The sequence below is a fragment of the Calonectris borealis genome, chromosome 13 (genome assembly GCF_964195595.1).
Source record: "Calonectris borealis chromosome 13, bCalBor7.hap1.2, whole genome shotgun sequence".
Lineage (NCBI taxonomy): Eukaryota > Metazoa > Chordata > Aves > Procellariiformes > Procellariidae > Calonectris > Calonectris borealis.
This window is the reverse complement of record NC_134324.1, coordinates 12009212-12028096: the sequence shown is the minus strand read 5'-3', so window position 1 is coordinate 12028096 and position 18885 is coordinate 12009212. Positions and strand designations below refer to the sequence as shown.

The 18885-nt window shown below is 55.0% G+C and overlaps 3 protein-coding genes across 5 annotated transcripts; 2 read left to right on the top strand and 1 right to left on the bottom strand.

The window, feature by feature from the left end:
• Nucleotides 1–452: 452 nt before the first annotated feature.
• On the bottom strand, nucleotides 453–5010 carry LOC142087698 (magnesium transporter NIPA2-like). 2 transcript variants are annotated; one of them, XM_075162217.1, is made up of 6 exons: nucleotides 4833–5010; nucleotides 4180–4236; nucleotides 3353–3443; nucleotides 3052–3212; nucleotides 1150–1764; nucleotides 453–618 (listed from the first exon to the last, which is right to left on the bottom strand). In XM_075162217.1, exons 1-6 carry the CDS (start codon nucleotides 4969–4971, stop codon nucleotides 497–499), a joined length of 1185 nt encoding a protein of 394 aa, XP_075018318.1. In that variant the 5' UTR covers nucleotides 4972–5010; the 3' UTR covers nucleotides 453–496. The 2 variants fall into 2 exon arrangements, with proteins under 2 accessions (XP_075018318.1, XP_075018319.1); XM_075162218.1 differs by lacking the exon at nucleotides 4180–4236.
• TAF7L (TATA-box binding protein associated factor 7 like) lies at nucleotides 4965–10896 on the top strand. 2 transcript variants are annotated; one of them, XM_075162219.1, is made up of 11 exons: nucleotides 4965–5384; nucleotides 6090–6168; nucleotides 6331–6464; nucleotides 6853–6979; nucleotides 7188–7246; nucleotides 8273–8345; nucleotides 8757–8873; nucleotides 9073–9261; nucleotides 9346–9458; nucleotides 9773–9832; nucleotides 10442–10896. In XM_075162219.1, exons 1-11 carry the CDS (start codon nucleotides 5319–5321, stop codon nucleotides 10484–10486), a joined length of 1062 nt encoding a protein of 353 aa, XP_075018320.1. In that variant the 5' UTR covers nucleotides 4965–5318; the 3' UTR covers nucleotides 10487–10896. The 2 variants fall into 2 exon arrangements, with proteins under 2 accessions (XP_075018320.1, XP_075018321.1); XM_075162220.1 differs by having other exon boundaries at nucleotides 5085–5384; nucleotides 9073–9458.
• A 187-nt stretch (nucleotides 10897–11083) lies between these two features.
• LOC142087697 (uncharacterized) lies at nucleotides 11084–15449 on the top strand. The gene is made up of 6 exons (XM_075162215.1): nucleotides 11084–11549; nucleotides 12282–12461; nucleotides 12566–12754; nucleotides 12831–13007; nucleotides 13139–13280; nucleotides 13812–15449. The coding sequence occupies exons 1-6, from the start codon at nucleotides 11454–11456 to the stop codon at nucleotides 15080–15082; spliced, it is 2055 nt and encodes a 684-aa protein (XP_075018316.1). The 5' UTR covers nucleotides 11084–11453; the 3' UTR covers nucleotides 15083–15449.
• Nucleotides 15450–18885: the final 3436 nt, after the last annotated feature.

Here is an 18885-nt window from a genome sequence, read left to right as displayed (position 1 = left end):
AGCATTTCAGCAGCATTTACGTACAGCGTGGCTCTGGGAAGCCTTGAGTGACCCACTGACAGGAGCTTGGAGCTCTACACAGGAACCTGGTAAAGCAGTTCTACACACATCCATGTGCCATTAGTGGCTGGACAGGGCATGTGAGTTCCTAACACGGGTGGCTTGTAGCCAGCAGGCCTCCTGGGAACAAATTCGGGATGTGTCAAACAGAGCTATGCAGATACAAACCCACGTAAGTGAGGAGACAGCTGTCTAGTTACCTTTCAGAAACTTACCTCAATAGCTAAGGACTCTTAGGTCACTCCTGTTCCCACGGTAAGCGATTCCCTCTCCTGTCCCTATCTTGAGTTTCTCTTGAGCATCCGCATAGTTCTTCCTATCCCTGTAATCCTTCACATGTTTCAGTGCTGGCCCAGCTCTTGGTACAAATGTATCACTAGCCACTCAGTAACTGAACAAATCAGTTTTTAATTGAATACAGTAAGCAGGTGCTTCATCAACCTGCACAGGAGACATTGCAAGAAGAGGTTGGTCCCTCCATAAGAGCCACAGCAGCATGTGGCGGCAGCACCACTGAAGTTTTCCATTTTTGGCTGTATTCTGTTCTTGGATGTGAATCTGTAAATAAATTCTAGCAGAGTGAGCAAAACAAGTACTTGACAGAGGAATTTTTGAATTAATATTAAAGCCAGACATCCATCTTCTCTCTGTGTAATCTTAGCACCATGTTAGATTATTTTGTAACTTAAATCTTCTAAGTACATTTTTAAAAAATGCTGTAAGGCCTCCCCAAATGCGTGGTCTTTACATTCAGTAAGGGTTAGCACTGTGTTAGTGCTGTGGGCCTCTGCACAGCCAAAGCCTGTGTCCTGATGAGGGCGGATCAATTCTTCATGTAAAAGAATAGTGAAGAGGCACCAGATCCCAGGAACTGGGCAGTTCCCAGGACTCCTGTCTGTAGGCGCAGGAGGCTGCTGTCCCTGTCAGCCTCCTGGCAGTGGCAGGTCACCCATCTCGCACCTGGGGCAGGTAGACATAACTGCCAACTCCTGCTAGTGCAGCAGTAGCTAGCAGCAGCTGAGGCAGTGGAGCTGCTCAGCAGTGGGAGCAAAAAGCTAGCAGTTCAGAGGCTTTCTCACACGCTCTCACCTTCCTCTTCCTCCTCTGCGCTGTGAGAGCCTTTGTCCTCTGAGGGCAGAAGAGGCTGGTGCTGACATGACTGATGTCTGTCTGCACTCCTCCAGGAGGCATGCAGGTCTGCCCTGCCTTGCTGCAGGAAGAGGGGCAGGAGGTCGGGGTTGAAGGGTATGTCTCTGAAGGCGTGCAGGAGGAAGATGCCGGACACTATGGTGAGAAAGCCGCTGATGGTGCCGATGATGTTGTCTAGCACCATGTGTTGCCACTCCTTGAAGAGGATGGCAGAGCACATCATGACTGCTGTGGTGAACAGCACGTAGTAAACGGGTGTGACCACAGATGTGTTGAAGATGTCCAAGGCTTTGTTCAGATAGTTGATCTGGACAGTAATGCAGATCACCAGGCACACCAGGAGCACCCAGCCCAGTGGTTCTTTCAGGACTGGCTTCCCAGAAAACAGTTCTTTCAGGGCAATCCCCAAGCCTTTGACGCAGGACACAGAGAGTGAGCCGATGGCAGAGCAGACCAAAACATAAACCAGGACGTTGCTCTGTCCGTAACGGGGTCCAGCCACAAAGACAAGCAGAAGGGAGCTCACCAGGACACACACAGCAAATACAATGAATCCTTGGAGAAAGAAGAATTAAAGAGCTTTATCAGAGAACAGTAGCACCAGTGACAGATGTAACTGAACAGCAAGTAGAGATGGAGGACAGGCAGGTAATTGCCCTGTCAGTCTGTCTTTTTAGCCTCCACCTGGAGGGACCAGGATTGGGAAGCAGAGTTGGTCTCCAGCCTGAGCAAAGTTGCAGAGACAACAGCAACTCTTTACAGTGCTGATAACAGCACCACCCCACAAGTCAGCCTGTCAGGATACAGCCGTCTGTGCTGGAAGGGGTAGAGGCACAGCCAGACTCTACGGCATTAGCAGAGGTGGGGGGCTTGTTGACTAGGAAGACAAGGGGGCACAGCTCTGCAGGAGGCCCAGGAGGGTGGCAGAACGCTTGGGAAGCCCTAGCTGAACTCTGCGGGCTGTGGTGGGATAAAGAGCAAAGCGCCACATCACAGGAGTGCGAGGCCCTGCCAGCGTGCTCCCTCTAATGAGCAGCGGCATCTACCTGTTACTCTGCTTTGCTTTTCTCCCTGTGCTTCCTTCCTCCTGTGGCTTATTCTGCCATTCATGCTATTGCCCAAACCATACCCTTGCAACCTGATTCATCCTCTAATATAAATATCAGGACTACTTGATCTTGGGCGTAACTCCTTGAATTGCTCGTTCATCTTTGCCTGAAGTTTCTCCTCTGTCTTCCCTCAGCCACACCACTGCCACCCTCATGTACAGGAATTCCCTTTCCTATCCTGGCACTGCCACAGGCCAACTCCTTCTGCTGACAGCTGCAGCTAATTCCCACGCTCTTCACTTTTTGCATCTATACCTCATAGACAGTACAAAAAAAGCCCACTTGGTAACTGTTAATGACCCAAGTTCTCATCCTTGCTTCGGCATAGACCCAGTGACTTGGGAGCATCATCCAGACTCCCTCTCTGTGAAGTGGGGTTCCCGTCTGCTTCTTTAACCTGAGGTCAAGTGGACTTGACAGTCCTAAAAAGCCATTCTGAAACTGACATGTCCCCCTATGTTTTGAGCTAGTTAATAAGGTGTAAATCCTCTGAGCACGTGCATTAAATGCTGTTTGACTGTCACCAGTCTTTCATATTTAGAATGTGGAGACCCTAGCCTTCTCCAACACAGAAGGCAACCCGTAAGCTATCCTGGCATCTCCACTGGTGCGCAGAACAAGAAACAACTCGATTACTCCTTAGTTCAGTCCTTCCCAATCTAGCCAAGTTCTATCCTACCGTCTGCTGTCATTTCCAAGCCTGAAATTGACAGGACCCCTTTTATTTAAGTACCTGGATCTTTCAGCTTCTCTGCCATTGACTCCAGGCTGCAAACCTCTTCTTCCTGTGGAGCATGGATCACCATCACCGTGGAGCCCAGGATACTCAGGATGCAGCCAATCTTCCCATGAACATTCAGCTGCTCATTCAGGAAGGTGGAAGACAGAACTGCACTGAAAGATAGTAAAAAAACCCCAAAACCAATTAGGCCAAGGAATGGAGTACCTGAGGGAAGAGACAGAGGAAAGCAGGGCAACTGCTTTCACCACTAAGGGGTGGTAGGTGAGGTAAGGGTATTTCTGAGACTGCTTACCTAACAAGGACACTTAGAGCACCCAGTGGAGTTACCAGAGTTGCAGGGGCAAAGGCATAGGCAGCAAAATTTGCTGCTTCTCCAATTCCCACTACAAGAGAAACTCTGTCAGATGAGCATCAAAGTAGGAGCAATTCAGCATAATACAAGCTTGAGTGCAGTCAGAAGAGGGCCTTAGTTTCCACCTGAGCATCCCATGTTTCTCTCAGATATGTTGTGCAACCAGGAAAGAACAGCACCAGCAAGAACAAGCAGAAGCCCGATATAGGTTCTCTTGGGAAAAGAAGGCTCGTGGTTATGCATGCTGATCCTTAGTTACACATAGCTATGCAGCTGAGCAGTAACCACAGAAAAATATTTCCATAATGTCCTCAAAGCTGAAAGGAGTTTTGACCCGTTTCATATTTCTAAGTCATGTTCTTCTCCTGGAACAGCTTTTACAGCTTTTTAAAGGGTAAATCAAATACAATTGGTTATTAACCAATTGGTTGAAAAGTGTAAAATAGAGCTGCTGAAATCGCTGTAGCACTAAACCCACAGTGCTGGATGTGCTGTTACAACTACATCGCCTGGGCAGGCCATTTCAGAAGCACTTAACCTAACCCAGTTAGACCAGCTCCTCAACTCCTATTTAGCAGAGAAACCTGGTAATGCATGAGACTTTAGAGTATTTTAGAGTTATAATTAGATCAACAACATCCTCAGACACTCAGATAAAAATCAAGCAGTCAAACAACGATCATAATAATAAAACACAAAAGCAACTGGAAACAATGACAAACACACTCTTAAGTGTGTCTTGCTACAGTTTCAGAGCAGCTACTTACTGCACAGCAGCCCTGCCCACCAAAGCCATTCTTGCAGGTATGCGTGACCTCCTTGCCCTAAGTAAGGAAGAAAGAGTAACAAGAAACCTCTCATGAAGCTACACAAAAGGCTCGTTATCCTGCCAGAACTGCCTCGGAGAAGCAAGCGGGAGCAGCCTGATCTCCTCTATGTACAAGGCTGCCTTGGGTCTCCCTGCCTTGTCACCTACTGGCCTGACCCAGACATCGGCAAGCACTGATTCTTTTACCCTAAAAGCAAAGATTTTATCCCCTGGTTCTCCCGAGTTTGAAAGACAGCAGTTTCAAGAACGCGTGAGTGGTTATAGAAACGTGTCTTTGTTGGCTATGGGTGATGGCTGGCTATCCCTGTGGAAAAAGTCTACTTTTACACCAAAAAGCCCCACAAGCAAGGAGGGGGGGCAGCCAAGGCCCAGCGCCGGCCGGACTGTCCGGGTGGAGGCTGACGCGGCCTGCAGTGTCCGGGGAACGCGCCGCCGGGGGGAGCTGCTGCAGCGACAGCCCGGGGGTTGCCTGCCCACGAGCCAGAGGCGGAGGTGACGGGCCGCTCGCAGGGGAAGCACTGGGGCGTTTTGCCCCTCCCGCCCCGTTAGGTCGAGCTCCCCCCCGCGCCGCCCGCCCGGGGCCGGCGGTACCTGCCCTGGCGCGGCCGCGGCGGCACAGCCGGAGCAGCCCCTTCTTCTTGAGGATGAAGCTGCCGCCGATGAAGGCGCTAGAGGCCAGGGCCAGGCCCAGCCCCACGTAAAAGCCGGGACGCCCGCCCGCGCCCCCCATGGCAGCGCCGCCGCCGCCGGCCGCCGCTTCCGGTGCGCCGCCAACACCCTTCCCCCGGCGCCGGGTGGAGCGGAACGGGCGGCGTGGGCGGGGGAAGCTTATGCCGGCGCACCGGGCGTGGCTTCCGCTCGGGGCCGCCGCGGCGCGCGGGTGAGCGGGGCCGGGGGAGGTTCCAGCAGCGCGGTTTGGGGCTGGGGGCGCCCCGGAAAGGCCCTCGCTCCCCCCGCTGCAGCCCCTGTGCGGACGCCCGTGGGCGAGAGCCTGGTCCTGGGGGTGTTGGGCGGGGGTTACCTTGTAGGAGCCTTCTTGGCTCCTTGTATCTTGTTCTCCAAGCTGAAGAAGAAAGAATGAGTAAGAGCAAGGACGATGCTCCGCATGAGCTGGAGAGCCAGTTCGTGCTGCGACTGCCGCCGGTAAGAGACCGTTCGGTCTGGTACAGCTGAAGTGGCCACCATCACGTTTTACACGCAGCTCAGTCCGGTTTGCTTGGCGAGCACGGAGGATGGGAGAGGGTGAAGTCAATGGGAAATCTGCGGACCTAGCAAGGGACATGGAAGGGGTAGGATGCTTTTGGCCTTGGGTAGCCTATTCCCACTTATTTGAACAGATTTTCCACGGCCACCTCTTGAGAGGTGCTCCTGCGACACAGAGCAGGAGGCTCGGAAGACAGCTTAGAGGATTAGGGAGGAAATTTCTGTAAGGGTAGAGCTTTAGCAAGTGCTGGGTCTTCAGTTGCTATGGCTGTCGGTGCAATTGATGCGATTTGTTAGATGCTTAAAGCTGAGACTGTGTCCTGCTAAGACCACGAGAGCTTGGTAAGGGGAGCTGTAACTTCCCCCAGCGCTGTGGTCCTCTGGCAGGGTATCTCTGTCAGGGGCCTCACACCACTGTCGCAGCAGTATCACGTCAGGGGGTGTGAAGGGCACTGGGAATAGCAGAGCCACAGGGTTAATGTGTGGTATTGGGAGGAGGGTGCAGTTTTCATTGCGGCTCTCGCGGTTGTTTTTCTGCACTGGGATGGCACGGGCGTTTAATGCTGGGTAGGCTGGACAGAAGCTTTTGGTGATTCTCGGAGGGAGCACACTCAGTCGTGACTTAAGTCTGTCCAACCTTCCCAGGAATATGCCTCCACTGTGCGGCGAGCGGTACAGTCTGGGAATGTCAACTTGAAGGACAGGCTCACCATTGAGCTACACGGTGAGTGAGCAGGATCAGGGCATCTTAAAACTCCTCTGACTGTCCACAGGTGAAGCTGTGCAACTTGCATGTGTTTTCCCGTAAAATTTCTGCTGCCCAGGAATGTACTGCTCAGTTTAGCTGTTTAGCGACAGCGCTAACCTGTCCCGTGGCTTTCTGCAGCGGATGGGCGCCACGGGATTGTCCGCGTAGATAGGGTGCCGCTGGCGGCCAAGCTGGTAGATCTGCCCTGCATCATCGAGAGCTTAAAAACCATTGACAAGAAAACCTTCTATAAGACAGCGGATATTTGCCAGGTATGGGCTGTCCTTCTTGCCTGCCCCAACAGCTTAATTCCTTGCTCCCCTCTCCAGGAAAATCCTTGTACACTTTGGCAGCTGGACACTCAGTATAACATGGCCAATTTCTGTATTCTTACAATGTTAGCAGTTTAAAATTCCCCACTGCGCTTGGTGTTTAGAAGTCCCATTTCTGAAGCATGAAATGTGATTGTCCTTGTAACAGCTTAACTGCTGCTGTGTTTAGATATGAACCGAGCTGGGTGTGAAACATTGCGTTTCTCATATTCCATGCCCGTGAATCCTTTTGGCTCACAACATGCAGTGGGCAGTCACTGTTCATTTTCCAGAAAAGCTTTCACATCCTTTTGTCCTTGCATCCTTTGTGTTTATGCGGGGATTCCAGATGCTTGTTTGCACTGTGGATGGTGATCTCTACCCCCCTTTGGAAGAGCAAACTGTGAGCACTGACCCCAAGGCAAACAAGAAGAAGGACAAGGACAGAGAGAAGAAATTCATCTGGAACCATGGCAGTGAGTAGAGGCTGTGCCGAACCCCTCCATCCCACCACCCCAGTGTCCCCATAGCTGTGCAGGGCAGTCACCGCTGCCATGTCCCAGCTGTGCTGCTGCTCCGTTTTCAGTGCGCTCTCTGTTTCTGAAGGGATCTTCTCCCTTTTGGCACGTAGCTCTCCCGTTAGGCTATCTGCCTGACACATGCAATCTGTTTCCTCTGTCACAGTCACTCTTCCCCTGAAAAATGTACGGAAGAGACGATTCCGGAAGACAGCTAAGAAGAAGGTGAGTTGCTTCTCACACAGATGCAGATGCGATAACCAAGGGATAGGAAGGCAGAGACATTAGAGCTGTAACTGTCTATTAGTCCAGAAAACATGTAATTTCTTAACATTGCTTCACATATTTCCTTGCCCAAGATGAGGGTGAAGGGAGGGTAGTAGATTTAAACACTTCTTTGGGTGCTTCCTCTATGTTTTCCAAGATGCTTCTGAGGGGAAAATCCTCTGTGCAGAGAACTGCTGGACTCCATTCCTGTGGCTGCCTTGCCATAGCACATCTCTTCCTGCTCATAGAGAAGAAAGGAAGACTCACATGGAAATGAGGCTTCATTCATTCCTGCTTTTCCAGCTGAAATCTTCTCTTTGTGCATGACCCGTTCACTTCCCCAACAAGCAACACTACAAATAGAATAACTGTTATGTCAGCTGGGGGAGTGACAACAGATGGAGCTCAGAGACTGTCTCTGTGCATAGGCACAAGCCAGGCAAGGTGCTGGGGCGATGCAGCACCATGAGGCTGGGAAGACTTGTTCTCTGCTTTGCAGTTTCTGAGAAAAGGATGGAGTGCTATTTTGCATGGCATTTGGGAAACAAATTATTTAAGACATTCTTACAGCCCACAGGAGAGATTTGATGTCACTGCATTAAGATTCCTGGCTAATTTGAAAGTGAAAAGTTAAACCTTCTTTTGAGTGAGATGGGAAGGAGTTGAGTTGACCATCCATCAGGAAACAGCACCTCAAGGACTTCCTGCATACACACGGAAAGTCTTATTTCATAAATAGTATAAGTAGAAAAGTGAGAGTATACAACCCACCAAGGAGCTCTGTACAAAAAAGATGGATTGCTTTCTGGAGGTGCATAAATTACTTTTAGGGTAAGCATGAGCAAAGGCTGAGCAGAAAGCGTAAGAGAAGAAAGGCTTGAAACAGGGCTCTGTCCAGAGGTGGAGGGTTAGAGTTTACCAGCACCAGCAGCCTGCACAAGGCATTTAACAGTGTCTCTGTTCTCTTCTCCCTCTCTGGCCCAGTATATTGAGTCTCCTGATGTGGAAAAAGAGGTTAAGCGTCTCCTGAGCACAGATGCTGAAGCTGTCAGTGTCCGTATCCTTTTAGGAGAAAAAAAACTCAAGTGGAGGACAGGACACTATGTGTGACCTCGGAGCTGTGGAAAGGAGAGACAAGTTAGGCTTTGTGTGGGTGTGAGAGACTGGGAGATAAGCACACAAGAGGCACTGAAGTTTTGGAGCTTCATCTTTGCCTTGTTCAAAGCTCATTGTTTCTTCATGGTGACCTTCCCTGCAGACTATACTGTTGTATTGAGCGGGAACTTAAGTAACAGCAGAGTAGTCATCACCAAAAAAGGGGGCTGGGGTGGTTTGTCCTGGATATCCATAGCTGCAAGGCCAGACTTATTGGAGCAGCAGTGGCCTCCTGCAGTTTTTAGCATTCTTTCGTCATACTGCATCTTTCATGTTTCTCTTTTTCCCTTGACTCGTCTGTTCCTGCTGTTAGGCTGGGAGGTCATTGCTGAAGATGAAACAAAAGAAGTAGACAACCACGGTTCGCTCACCAGCCTGGACATCTCCTCCCCAGGGATGTCGGGACATAAGCAAGGCCATGGCTCCTCAGGTGCAGTGGGGAAAGCTGTTGTTTTCTTTCTAGCCACTAAGTAATCAGTTGGGCTCATTCTCTCTGGGCTAAGTCCTAACCAGAGCAAAGGAGAGAGGGTATTGAGACAGGTACCCTGTACTGGCGTGGTCCCTGGCAGGCAAAGGGTGCTGAAGGGTTATCAGCTGTGGTTTTCCTCTTCCCTTTTGCACCCTGCTAGAACATGATGAGCTGCGGGAGATATTTAATGACATCAGCAGCAGCAGCGAAGATGAAGATGAGAGGGATCATCATGATGATGAAGACCTGAACATCATGGACACTGAGGAGGACTTGGAGAGGCAGCTGCAGGACAAGCTGAATGAGTCTGATGGGCAGCAACAGGAGAATGAGGGGTCCAACCAGATAGGTGAGTGGGTGGCAGAGTACAGCAGAATCACCGCGGTGCCAGGCTGGCTGCGCTGCCCAGCTCTGCTGCTGCTCTCTCTTCTAGTCATGGGGATCCAGAAACAGATTGACAGCCTGAAAAGTAAACTCCAGGAGACCCAGGACAGAAGGAAGCGCCAGGAGGATCTCATCATGAAAGTGGAGAACCTAGCCCTGAAGGTGAGAGCTCTCTTGGGGTTTCTTCAAGTCTTCTGCTTAGCACTGCCTTGCCATTAGATCCAGCAGACTGATTCAGCTGCTGCCCTGGAAAACCCAGGGGTCTTTGCCTGCTGGGTTAAAAATAATTGTGGTGTGACCATACAGACTGCAGCATTTCCCCATGGAGGCAAAGCAATCCATGAAACTGTAGGAGATAAGGGGGCTGGTTGTCGGTGCAGCTTGGGGCTTGCTGCACCATTTGACATTTTGTGCCAGCACCCATTCAGTTGAGAACACTGAATTGGTAACTGTGGTGTGGCATGTTTGCTCTGCAGACCCGTCTCCAAGCCGTGCTGGATGAGTTCAAGCAGCAGGAAGAGCGAGAGAAGCAGCAGGTGAGGAAGCTCCCACAGTGGAGTGGGAAGGACTGGAGCATGACATGGTTCTAGGCCTGGCCTCTGACAAAGTTTCCTGTATCTTGTACCACACCAGCTGCTTTGAACTCCAGTGTTACAAGTCAGGTGTGGTTGTACCTCATCTGTACTTGTATGGAGCTTCCTAAGGCACAAGGAGGTATAGGAAATGGGGTTGATTGCAGCCTTCCTTCTGGAGGAGCAGTGAGCCAAAACATGTCTAGTCAGCAGTCCAAGGCTGCTAGGATTGCTGCCTGGGGAGAAACATGACACGGAAACCCACTAGCTCCCATGTACAAGAAGGGCAGTAGCTGTAGGGTCGTGGCAGATTTCCTGTCTGGGCAGCTCTGCTGAGTTTCAACCAGGTACCAAGGCAGGAGGTTCCCACTCCCAGGTTCCTGTTGCACAGCTTCATCTTCTGGGCAGTGCTGAGTTCTGGCCCAGAGGTGCCCAGTCACGGGTCCCTGCAATGTACAGGCAAAGCAGCCGCTGGCATAGGTGGAAGATCCACAGAAACACGGAAGTGCTTGGGCTGGAGCTGCCAGGAGTCCCAGCCATGCTTTACTGTAATGCCTCATTCCCTCTTCCCAGATGACGTCCCTGCAGGAGCAGCTGGAGTCCCTCATGGAGAAGTGAGGAGCGGGCCTGGGTCTTTGTACCTGCGAGTAGAGCCAGAAGTGTTGCTCATCTGCCATGCTGAAGTCTTTGCTCTAGTCACACACCTTTGCTGCCAGATGTGCTGCTGGGCAGTGCTAGACGCTCCATGTCCAGAGCTGCTCTCACATACATTGTGCTGGGCTTGGCTGAGTGGAGCTAAAGAATTGGACTATGCCTGTGAGAGCAGCCAAAACACTGGATTTACTGAATGGTATTCAGCACCATTCTCCCAGAGGGGTTTAGTTCTCCCTGGGACAGTGCGGTGCAGCTTTCTGCATCTTCTTGAGTCTTGGACTTGATGGACTGTGGCCTGGTAGGAGCTTGTTCTTGGGTTTGGGAAGTGCTTGTGTCTGCAAACCAGACTCAATAAAGTACCATTTCCAACCCTGTTCTGTTCCTCCGTGGCCTCTGGAGCACAGGCACTGCCTCTTGCCAGCTTGTGCCTGACCACACACAGCCCCTGGCTGGTCCTCACACCAGCATTGCTGGGCTCCTTCGCTGAAATGCTCCTTGCGTGGCTGGATCAAAGGGAGACTGTGTGCGAAGGGGACCCTGCAAACTGTCACTCTATGGGAGGAACAAGGCCCTCCTGATCAGGGAGTTTCTTTAATTCCTCACAGACTAGGCAGGCAAATCCCAGATTAACCTGGCAGGGTGGGAAGAGGATTAGAAAGGCAGTTACAGAACGCAACAGAGGGCACCGCAGGCTTCAGCAAGGTTGTGCCACGGCAGGACGCCCCTCTCGCAACCCAAAGGGCAGAGGAAGGGGAGAAGGCTTCCAAGCTTTGCCGCCAGCACGGAAAGTGCAAGGCCAGCGGCAGCCCTGGGAGATGATGTGTGTCCAGGTAGTCAAGAAAGGGAGATGCCCTGAGGAAGACGCAGAGCTCAGGAAGGGCCAGAGCACACCCATGTGCATGTGCCTGTGACCTGCTCCTGGGGACCGGCCATGGAGGAAACCTACCTGCTGAATGTGGAAGGGGTCAAAAAGAAGATTCTGCATGGAGGCCAAGGGGAGCTGCCAAAGTTGCAGGATGGGAGCAAGGTAAGTCGTCTTGGTTGTTACCCCAAAGCCCTAGGAGAGGGGAGTGGGTCCGACACCGCCATCACTGCCCGTCATGGTTAGATTCCCTGCTCACAAGCCAAGCTCCAGGTCTATGGTATGGGGAGATCCCATCTCTGGGAGATCCCTCGTAAGGGGGGTGCAGGAAGGGCTGTTTTGGGCACAGGCAGCTGCATTGCCCTCACAGTGATGGCTGACATTGCCCACTGCCTTCACCTTGCATTGGTGCTGTTACCCGCCTCCTCCCTCTGTCCTGGGGCCATCGGACCTCAGTGGCCACGATGGGTTGCTGGAAATCTGCCTCTCCTGATGTGTGTCAAACAGGAGTGAGGGGTGCCAGTGGGGAGTTCTTGGGGGTTTCTGAGATTCCCCAGCCAGTGGGTATGGGCAGATCAGTGTGGGTTCCGCCACGTCCTGGTGCATGCTGTGGGAGCTCTCTGCTGGGTTGTAAAGGGGGATCCAAAGAGAGCAGCAAGATCTAGCACCGATGGGCGTTAAGACACTCCACCATCTGCTTGCTGTCTAAGACAAATGGGTAGGAGGCACAATCTCCTGCTGCGGATTGAGAGCTGCCAATCAAACCAGCACCTCACTAGGAGCAGGCTTAGCCCTATGTCCTGGCCCTGTGGGAGAGGGATTTGGGGCTGGCGAGGGGATGGAGGGCTCTCACTGTAGTGCCTGCCCCAGCTCAACACTGAGCTTTCTCCGGGGCAGATCACCTTCCACTTCCAGACACTGAAGGATGATTTTGAGCGGACGGTGATCGACGACAGCCGGGAAGCTGGCATCCCTATGGAGATCATTGTGGGCAAGATGTTCAAGCTAGAGATCTGGGAGACACTGCTCAGCTCCATGAGAGCCGGGGAGGTGGCTGAGTTCTGGTGCGACGCCATCGTGAGTGAGGGGCCCGTGGGCGCCCACTGCCCTCCTTTCTGACCAGGGGAAGGGGGTGCAGGCTGTCTCCATGCAGCTGAGCAGGATGCTCCCCCTCCTTGCAGCACACGGGCATGTACGCCCTGGTCTCCAGGGGCATGCGGAGGATCGCAGAGGGCCGAGACCCCCTGGAAGGGCAGAAGCACCGCTGTGGCATGGGCAACATGTTTGACTACCACAGCACGGGCTATGACGACCTGGACGAGCTGCAGCGGACGCCGCAGCCCCTCATCTTTATCATGGAGTTGTTCCGGGTAAGGGGGATGGAGGGGATGGCTGCCAGCACGGGGACGGCCAGGGCAGGCAGCTCAGCTCCCACTGCCCATGCAGGTGGAGGAGCCTTCGGCATACAAGCGTGACACCTGGGCCATGAGCAAGGAGGAGAAGCTGGCGGCGGTGCCCGTGCTGCACAGCGAGGGCAACCGCCTCGTCCTCCGCAAGGAGTTTGGGCAGGCGGCGGCGAAGTATCAGGAGGCTGTCATCTGCCTGAGGAACCTCCAGGCCAAGGTGAGCAGGACCTGCCCACCTCCTGTCATCCCTGCCTGAGTTTCCTCAGCAAAGCACTCCCCTGTGGGCCCTAGGTGCCCAGGAGGGGATGGCCACAGCCATGAACCACCTACTGTGGCTCCCCGGGGCAGGAGAAGCCGTGGGAGGATGGCTGGCTGAAGCTGGAGAGTCTGGTCACGCCGCTGGTGCTCAACTACTGCCAGTGCCAGCTGGAGCTGGGCGAGTACTACGAGGTGCTGGAGCACACCACAGAGCTCCTCCAGAAACACAACGGTACTCATGCCCTGCGTCCCATGTCCCCTGCTGTGCCCACAGCCCCCATGGACTCTGTCCTCTGGATCCCCCATCCACGACAATGCTCATCCCATGTCCCTGTGCCTGTGATGGTACCTATGTCATCTGGATCCTCATGTCCACTGCAGAACCGTGTCCCAGGTGCCCCTGCCCATGACAGTGCCCATGGCCCTGGTTTCCCCTGCCCATGATGGCACCTGCACCCCATGCCCTCTAGGTCCCCTGCCCATGATGTTGTCCCACATCATCCAGATCGCCCTGCCCACCATGATTCCCTTTGCCCATGATGATCCCTGCACCCCACATCCCGTGGTGCCCGCGGTGGTACGTGCATGGCCCAGGTCCCCTGCTCATGATGGTACCCCTACCTACAAGTGTGTCCACCCCATATTCCCCTGCCTATGATGGTACCTGTGCTCCATGTCCCCCTGGGTTCCCAGGGTCTCCAGCTCCTGTGTCTGGTGGCCCTGAGCTGCAGGACCCTCACTGGGGGCTCTCCTCTTGTGGCAGACAACGCCAAGGCCTATTTCAAGCGGGCGAAGGCCCATGCTGCTGTCTGGAATGAGCGGGAGGCACGGGAGGACTTCCTGCGTGTGGCTCACCTTGACCCCTCCATGGCGGCCGCTGTGAAGAAGGAGCTGAAGCAGCTGGGGGAGAGGATGAGGAAGAAGCACGTGGAGGATCGGAAGCGCTACCAGGGGCTCTTCCAGTCGTCCCAGGGGCCGTGGGCCAGCAAGGGGCAAGAGAGCAGAGAGGTGGGCGACAGGGCGATGCTGCAGAAAGAGGCACCCCCGCGAGAGGTTGGGGTCCCAGAGATCCCTGGGCAGGGGGAACAGGGTGCAGGGACCAAAGAAGCAGAACAACCAGGGACTGACCAAGCAGAACAAGGGACCCCCAGGGCTGGGTGTGAAGGAGGAGCAGCAGCCCAGGGGCAGCCTGCGGGCGCAGAGGTGGAAGCGAGGGATGGGACAGGACTGGGGGAAGAAGCAAACCTGGGCACCTGTGGGGCAGAGCCAGAGAGCTGGGGAGCAGAGAGGGGGGCAAAGGGGGAAGAGGGAGAGGAGGAAGGGGAGGAGGAGGGGGAGGAGGAGGGGGGAGAAAAAGAGGAGAGGGAGGAGAAGGTAGAAGAGGAAAAGGTGAAGGAGGAAGAAAAAGAGGAGAAGGAGGAGGAGGAGAAGGTAGAGGAGGAGAAAGGGGAGGAGGTGGAAAAGGAAGAAGGGGAGGAGATGGTGGAGGAGGAAGAAAAAGAGGAGAGGGAGGAGGAGGAGAAGGTAGAAGACGAGAAAGGGGAGGAGGACAAAGAGGAAGAGATGGAAAAGCTGGCTGTAGGGGCAGCAGGAGGGACAGAGGCAGTGGGGCTCAGGCAGGGGCTGGAGCAGGGAGCCAGTGGGGCAGAGGGAACTGGCATAGGGAGCATGGCCAGGGCTGAGCCAGGCAGAGCCCCAGAACCGGGGTCCCCCAGCGAGGGGCTGGAGCCAGCTGAGGGGCCCCTGGAGCTGGAGGACAAAACACCCAGAGAGGCACTGGAAGAGGGGAGCTGCAGGGAGCAGCGAGCAGGCAGTGGCCGAGGAAATGCTGGGGAAGGCAACATCCCCCCAGATGGCTTCACCCCTGGGGCAGTGCTCCAGGCTGGGCACTCCGGGGCAGACGAGGAGCCAGGTGGAGGGACAGAAGTACCCCCCTGCCCCATAGCAGCCAGGGAAGGGGGTGATGTGCCCCTAGGGCAATGCAGCGAGAGCAGAGAGCTCGGGGCCACGACCCTGGGGCGCAGCCAGCCCTGAGCACAGCTGGTTACCCCTGGAGGGGGGAAAGGCTGCCAGGCCACTGACGAGGAGGCACAGCACAGGCAGTGGGTCTGCTGTACCCTGAGAGGGAGCCCCAGGGCTGGGGACTGGCCCTGCAGTGACACGGGAACAATGCTGTCCTCACCCTGCCGCCGCCGGGACCACCAGCCCCGCTGTACAGCAGCGCCTGCTGCCTCCCTGCCCTGACTCATCGGCTCCAGCGCCTTTCAGCTGGGCCCCGCTGAGCTTTGCTGGCTGAGAAATAAAAGCTCTTTCCTAGCACTATGTGCTGGATTTGTTCCCGGGCGTGACCGGCTTCCCTGATCACAGCCCGCACTTCCTGCCTTGCCCCGGAGCCTGCGGCACAGGGATGGAGGTGGGGCATTTTGCTCTACCCTTGAGAGGGGGAGTTAAAGCAGCTGCATCCCACCCCCATTTAACCTCCTGAATCTCTCTTGTGTGAGAGCTGTCCCTGTAATTCCCTGCAGTAGCACCGTGTCAGGCCTTTGCGCAGCACTGCCAGCCCTTCCAGGCAGGGGTGAAAGCAGGTCCAGCCCTACAAGTATTAGTCCTGGGCCAGCTTCACCATCAGCTGGGGTTGAGCTGCACCCTGTGCAGCGGGGAGCGCCTGAGAGCCCCCAGCCTTGCCCTGGGCTAGTCCTCAGCTGAGCCCCTCACTGTGCCATGGAGACATGGGGAACATAAGCAGCACTTGGGGCAGAGGCACCCAGATACCTCTAGGCACTGGAGACCTAATGGGGCTCCAGGGAGAAAGCACAGAGGGAGACGACTGCCTGCTCAGCATCCCACTGCTGCCTACATCCTTCCTGGGGCTGAAGGGTTTCCTACAGCAGAAGTTCCCGGGTGAAGAAGAGGGACTGTCCCCACACAGCCCCTGTCCCTGCCCTCAGGCTGCTGCATGGCCCTGAGCAGACCTTGCTGGAAGAGGAAGAAGGAAGATGGTGGTCAGGGGATGCACCTGTGTCTGGAGAGCCCAGGGCTCTGCTCACAGCTTCTGCTCTGCCTCGAATGGTGTGGCCAGCCAGGGTGACACAGGGCACAGGGACATCCATTTCCCAGCAGCCCTGCAGGAGCGGTGCCAGGATGGCACAGTGCCAGGAGCTGCCCTGACTCAGCCGAGGTGCACGGATAGAAGAGGCCAGAGCACCGATCCAGGTCTCAGTATAAATACAAATTTATTCTCTTTCCAGAGCAGAGATGGCACGAAGCGGCAAGGACAGCAGCACCACAGTACATGGTTACCAGAGCATTAGCCAGCCTGCTCCCCTCCCTGCCGCATCCCGGCTCCCAAACACAGCCCGCGCTCCCAGCCTGGCCACTGCTGCTCCCCACACCTGGCACCAGGGCCAGCAGCTCTGCCCTCATCCTGCTCCTTCACCACGTTCCCCCCATCCTGCCACTGGGATAACAGGGGGTCCAGCCGGGTCTCGCAGGCTGGCATGTTGTCCCTCACCACAGTCAAAAAAGCAGCCTGACACACAGCATGCTTACAGCCAGCCTAAGACCAATGCCACCACTGCTGCACTCCTGCTGCTCACCCAGGTGTGAGAGGGGACAGCAAGGACAGCAACCCGCACCACTGCTAGCAGACACTGCAGCACAAGACCCTGAATACCTGCCCGTAAGGCTCGCACCACCTAATCCCCAGCGTGGGCACCGCTTCGCACCTCAGCCAGCACACTGAAGCCAACCACCCGCACAACCCTGTCCCCCACATGCTGCCTTGGTCTGAACCTCCCCGAACAGCTCACCACCGCATCCTGTCCCAGCCACCAACAACAGCCCCGTCCATGTCCTCGCAGCAAGCCCTGTTTTGGGCGGGATGCTTCAAACCATCATGCAGCCCTGCCTGCACCCTGCCCCGAAGGCTCAGGCATCTCACCCCTCCACAGACTGTGGCCCCAGAGCATCAGGGCCATCTCAGCCTCCGCTCTGGGGCACCCCACAGCACCTGACTCTACCTCTTTCTCGACATAACACAGCAGGAGAGAGCCAGCCTGAGGGAGCCTTTGGGACCAGGAGCCACCACCACCAAGCTACCCTGTCAGCTTGCAGAACAGCCTCCTCCACTGCCTGGTGGGACTCGCCTGCTTCCAACGAGTGCCTCCGGCCCCTCAGCCCAGCTCAAACTGGGGGACAACAGCATGGCAGTTGCTTCTTGGGGGTGGCAAGGAGGTGCCCTGCCCGTTCTGCTGCCTGCCCGCATTGCTATGCTTCTGCATCACAGCCCAACGTTCTGGTGGCCCCAGGGCTGGAGCTATGGCTGGAGAAACCGCTTCCCACAGTGCTGTGAGGATGAGTGGCTGCAGGAGCCAAGGCTCCCCAGGGACGGAGCCGGGTCCGGGCAGGACAGGCTGTCTGTGCCACAGCAGAGGCACACCTCCCCAGGAAACCAGGCAGGACAGAGTATCTGCTGCCAGTCCGGCCCTCCTCTGAGCTCCCCTCAGCAGCCCTGCTCCAAGGCAGCACCAGCAACAGGGAAGATGCTGGTCCCCACGGGAGCAGATGTTGGGCAGGACTGAAAGTGAAGGGCAGCTGCACTTACAGTATTAGAATTTAATGGAGTGAGTCCATGAGAGTATTTAAGTACACAATATATATATAATATATAGAAATATATGCAAATTAAATTATAAGGCTCTGTTATAAAGACCCTTTCAAGATAAGGCTACTAGCTGGACTGAAGCTTTAACATGGACTCAACCCTACCCCGTAAACCTCGCAGACTCTCCCCACCAGACGGTATGTGCCTGGCTGGCTGCAGAGCCCTGGGTGGCAGAGAGAGTTCAATCTGTAAGGCTGGCAGCTGGATGCTGTTAGAAAGAGTTCTTTTAAAAACTGGGTGGCTCCAGGAGTATTTTAGTGCCCATAAACCTGGAGGCTGCTGGGCACAACTGAAGAGGAGCGGGATGCTGAGCTCTGCATCCCCCGAGGGCTGTCAAAGGCAGCAGCCCACAAGTGCCGGGGGAGACAGGCAGCTTTCACAGCTTCAGTCCTTTCTTCTGAACCTTTCCGCCTGGGCTTGGACACTGTGACCGAGCCAGCCTCCTGGGGAGCCCACAGTCCCGCTCCTGCATGACCTATGTTCCCCTGAGATCTTCTGGAGCTGGCAAGAATCCTGCACGACCGGCTCGGAGGGAGTCTGTGTGGAGTCTGATGCAGCAGAGGGAGCATGGCAGGGAGAGGAGGGGGAGGAAAGCAGCCAGGTAGCTGGTTAGGAAAAGCCTCTCACTCACAGGAGGTGTTAGATAAGGGAGGTCATACCTGAAAGAGAAATGGAGAGGTCAAGAAAATAGGACCCAGAGCCACCTTGTTAGAACAGGGCTGCTGCAGAACCAGAAGTATCTTGCTCAGGGATGGCAGAAAGCGGGCAAGGGTCTGCGTGGGCAGAGAAGGAAGCTCTCCCCGGCCTCATGTTAGTGCTGGCACCAAGCAATGTCTTCCCCCAGCACACGCATGGGCAGCCTGGGTGAGCGACCGAGTGCTGCTCCCGGGCTGGAGCACAGAGAGACAGCAGAAAGACCAACACCAAACCCCACTGGGCGATTGGAGAGCCGTCCACACATGCATCCTCCGGTCCCTATCCCTGCTGGGAAGAGCCATCTATGAGCAGCTAGGAGAGCTTGCACCATTGCTTCCATCTCGCCAGGTAACTGGGGCCTTGACCTCTCCTGGAGAGGGGTCTGCACAGGGACGAAGTGAGGAGGTCGCTCAAGGTGATCACTGCAGACTTGATGCTGGCAGGTCTATCCATCTTCGCAGTGGGAAGCCCCACAGGG

Bases quoted from the DNA above. Each gene is read 5' to 3' on its own strand.
- LOC142087698 (XM_075162217.1), bottom strand. From the start codon at position 4,971: ATGGGGGGCGCGGGCGGGCGTCCCGGCTTTTACGTGGGGCTGGGCCTG. The intron at 3,444-4,179 runs GTAAGTAGCTGC...TTTCTCTTGTAG, and splicing joins GTGGGCAGGGCTGCTGTGCA to TGGGAATTGGAGAAGCAGCA. The intron at 3,213-3,352 runs GTAAGCAGTCTC...ACTATCTTTCAG, and splicing joins GCTCTAAGTGTCCTTGTTAG to TGCAGTTCTGTCTTCCACCT.
- TAF7L (XM_075162220.1), top strand. From the start codon at position 5,319: ATGAGTAAGAGCAAGGACGATGCTCCGCATGAGCTGGAGAGCCAGTTC. The intron at 5,385-6,089 runs GTAAGAGACCGT...CAACCTTCCCAG, and splicing joins TCGTGCTGCGACTGCCGCCG to GAATATGCCTCCACTGTGCG. The intron at 9,459-9,772 runs GTGAGAGCTCTC...TTTGCTCTGCAG, and splicing joins TGGAGAACCTAGCCCTGAAG to ACCCGTCTCCAAGCCGTGCT.
- LOC142087697 (XM_075162215.1), top strand. From the start codon at position 11,454: ATGGAGGAAACCTACCTGCTGAATGTGGAAGGGGTCAAAAAGAAGATT. The intron at 12,462-12,565 runs GTGAGTGAGGGG...CCCTCCTTGCAG, and splicing joins AGTTCTGGTGCGACGCCATC to CACACGGGCATGTACGCCCT. The intron at 13,008-13,138 runs GTGAGCAGGACC...TCCCCGGGGCAG, and splicing joins TGAGGAACCTCCAGGCCAAG to GAGAAGCCGTGGGAGGATGG.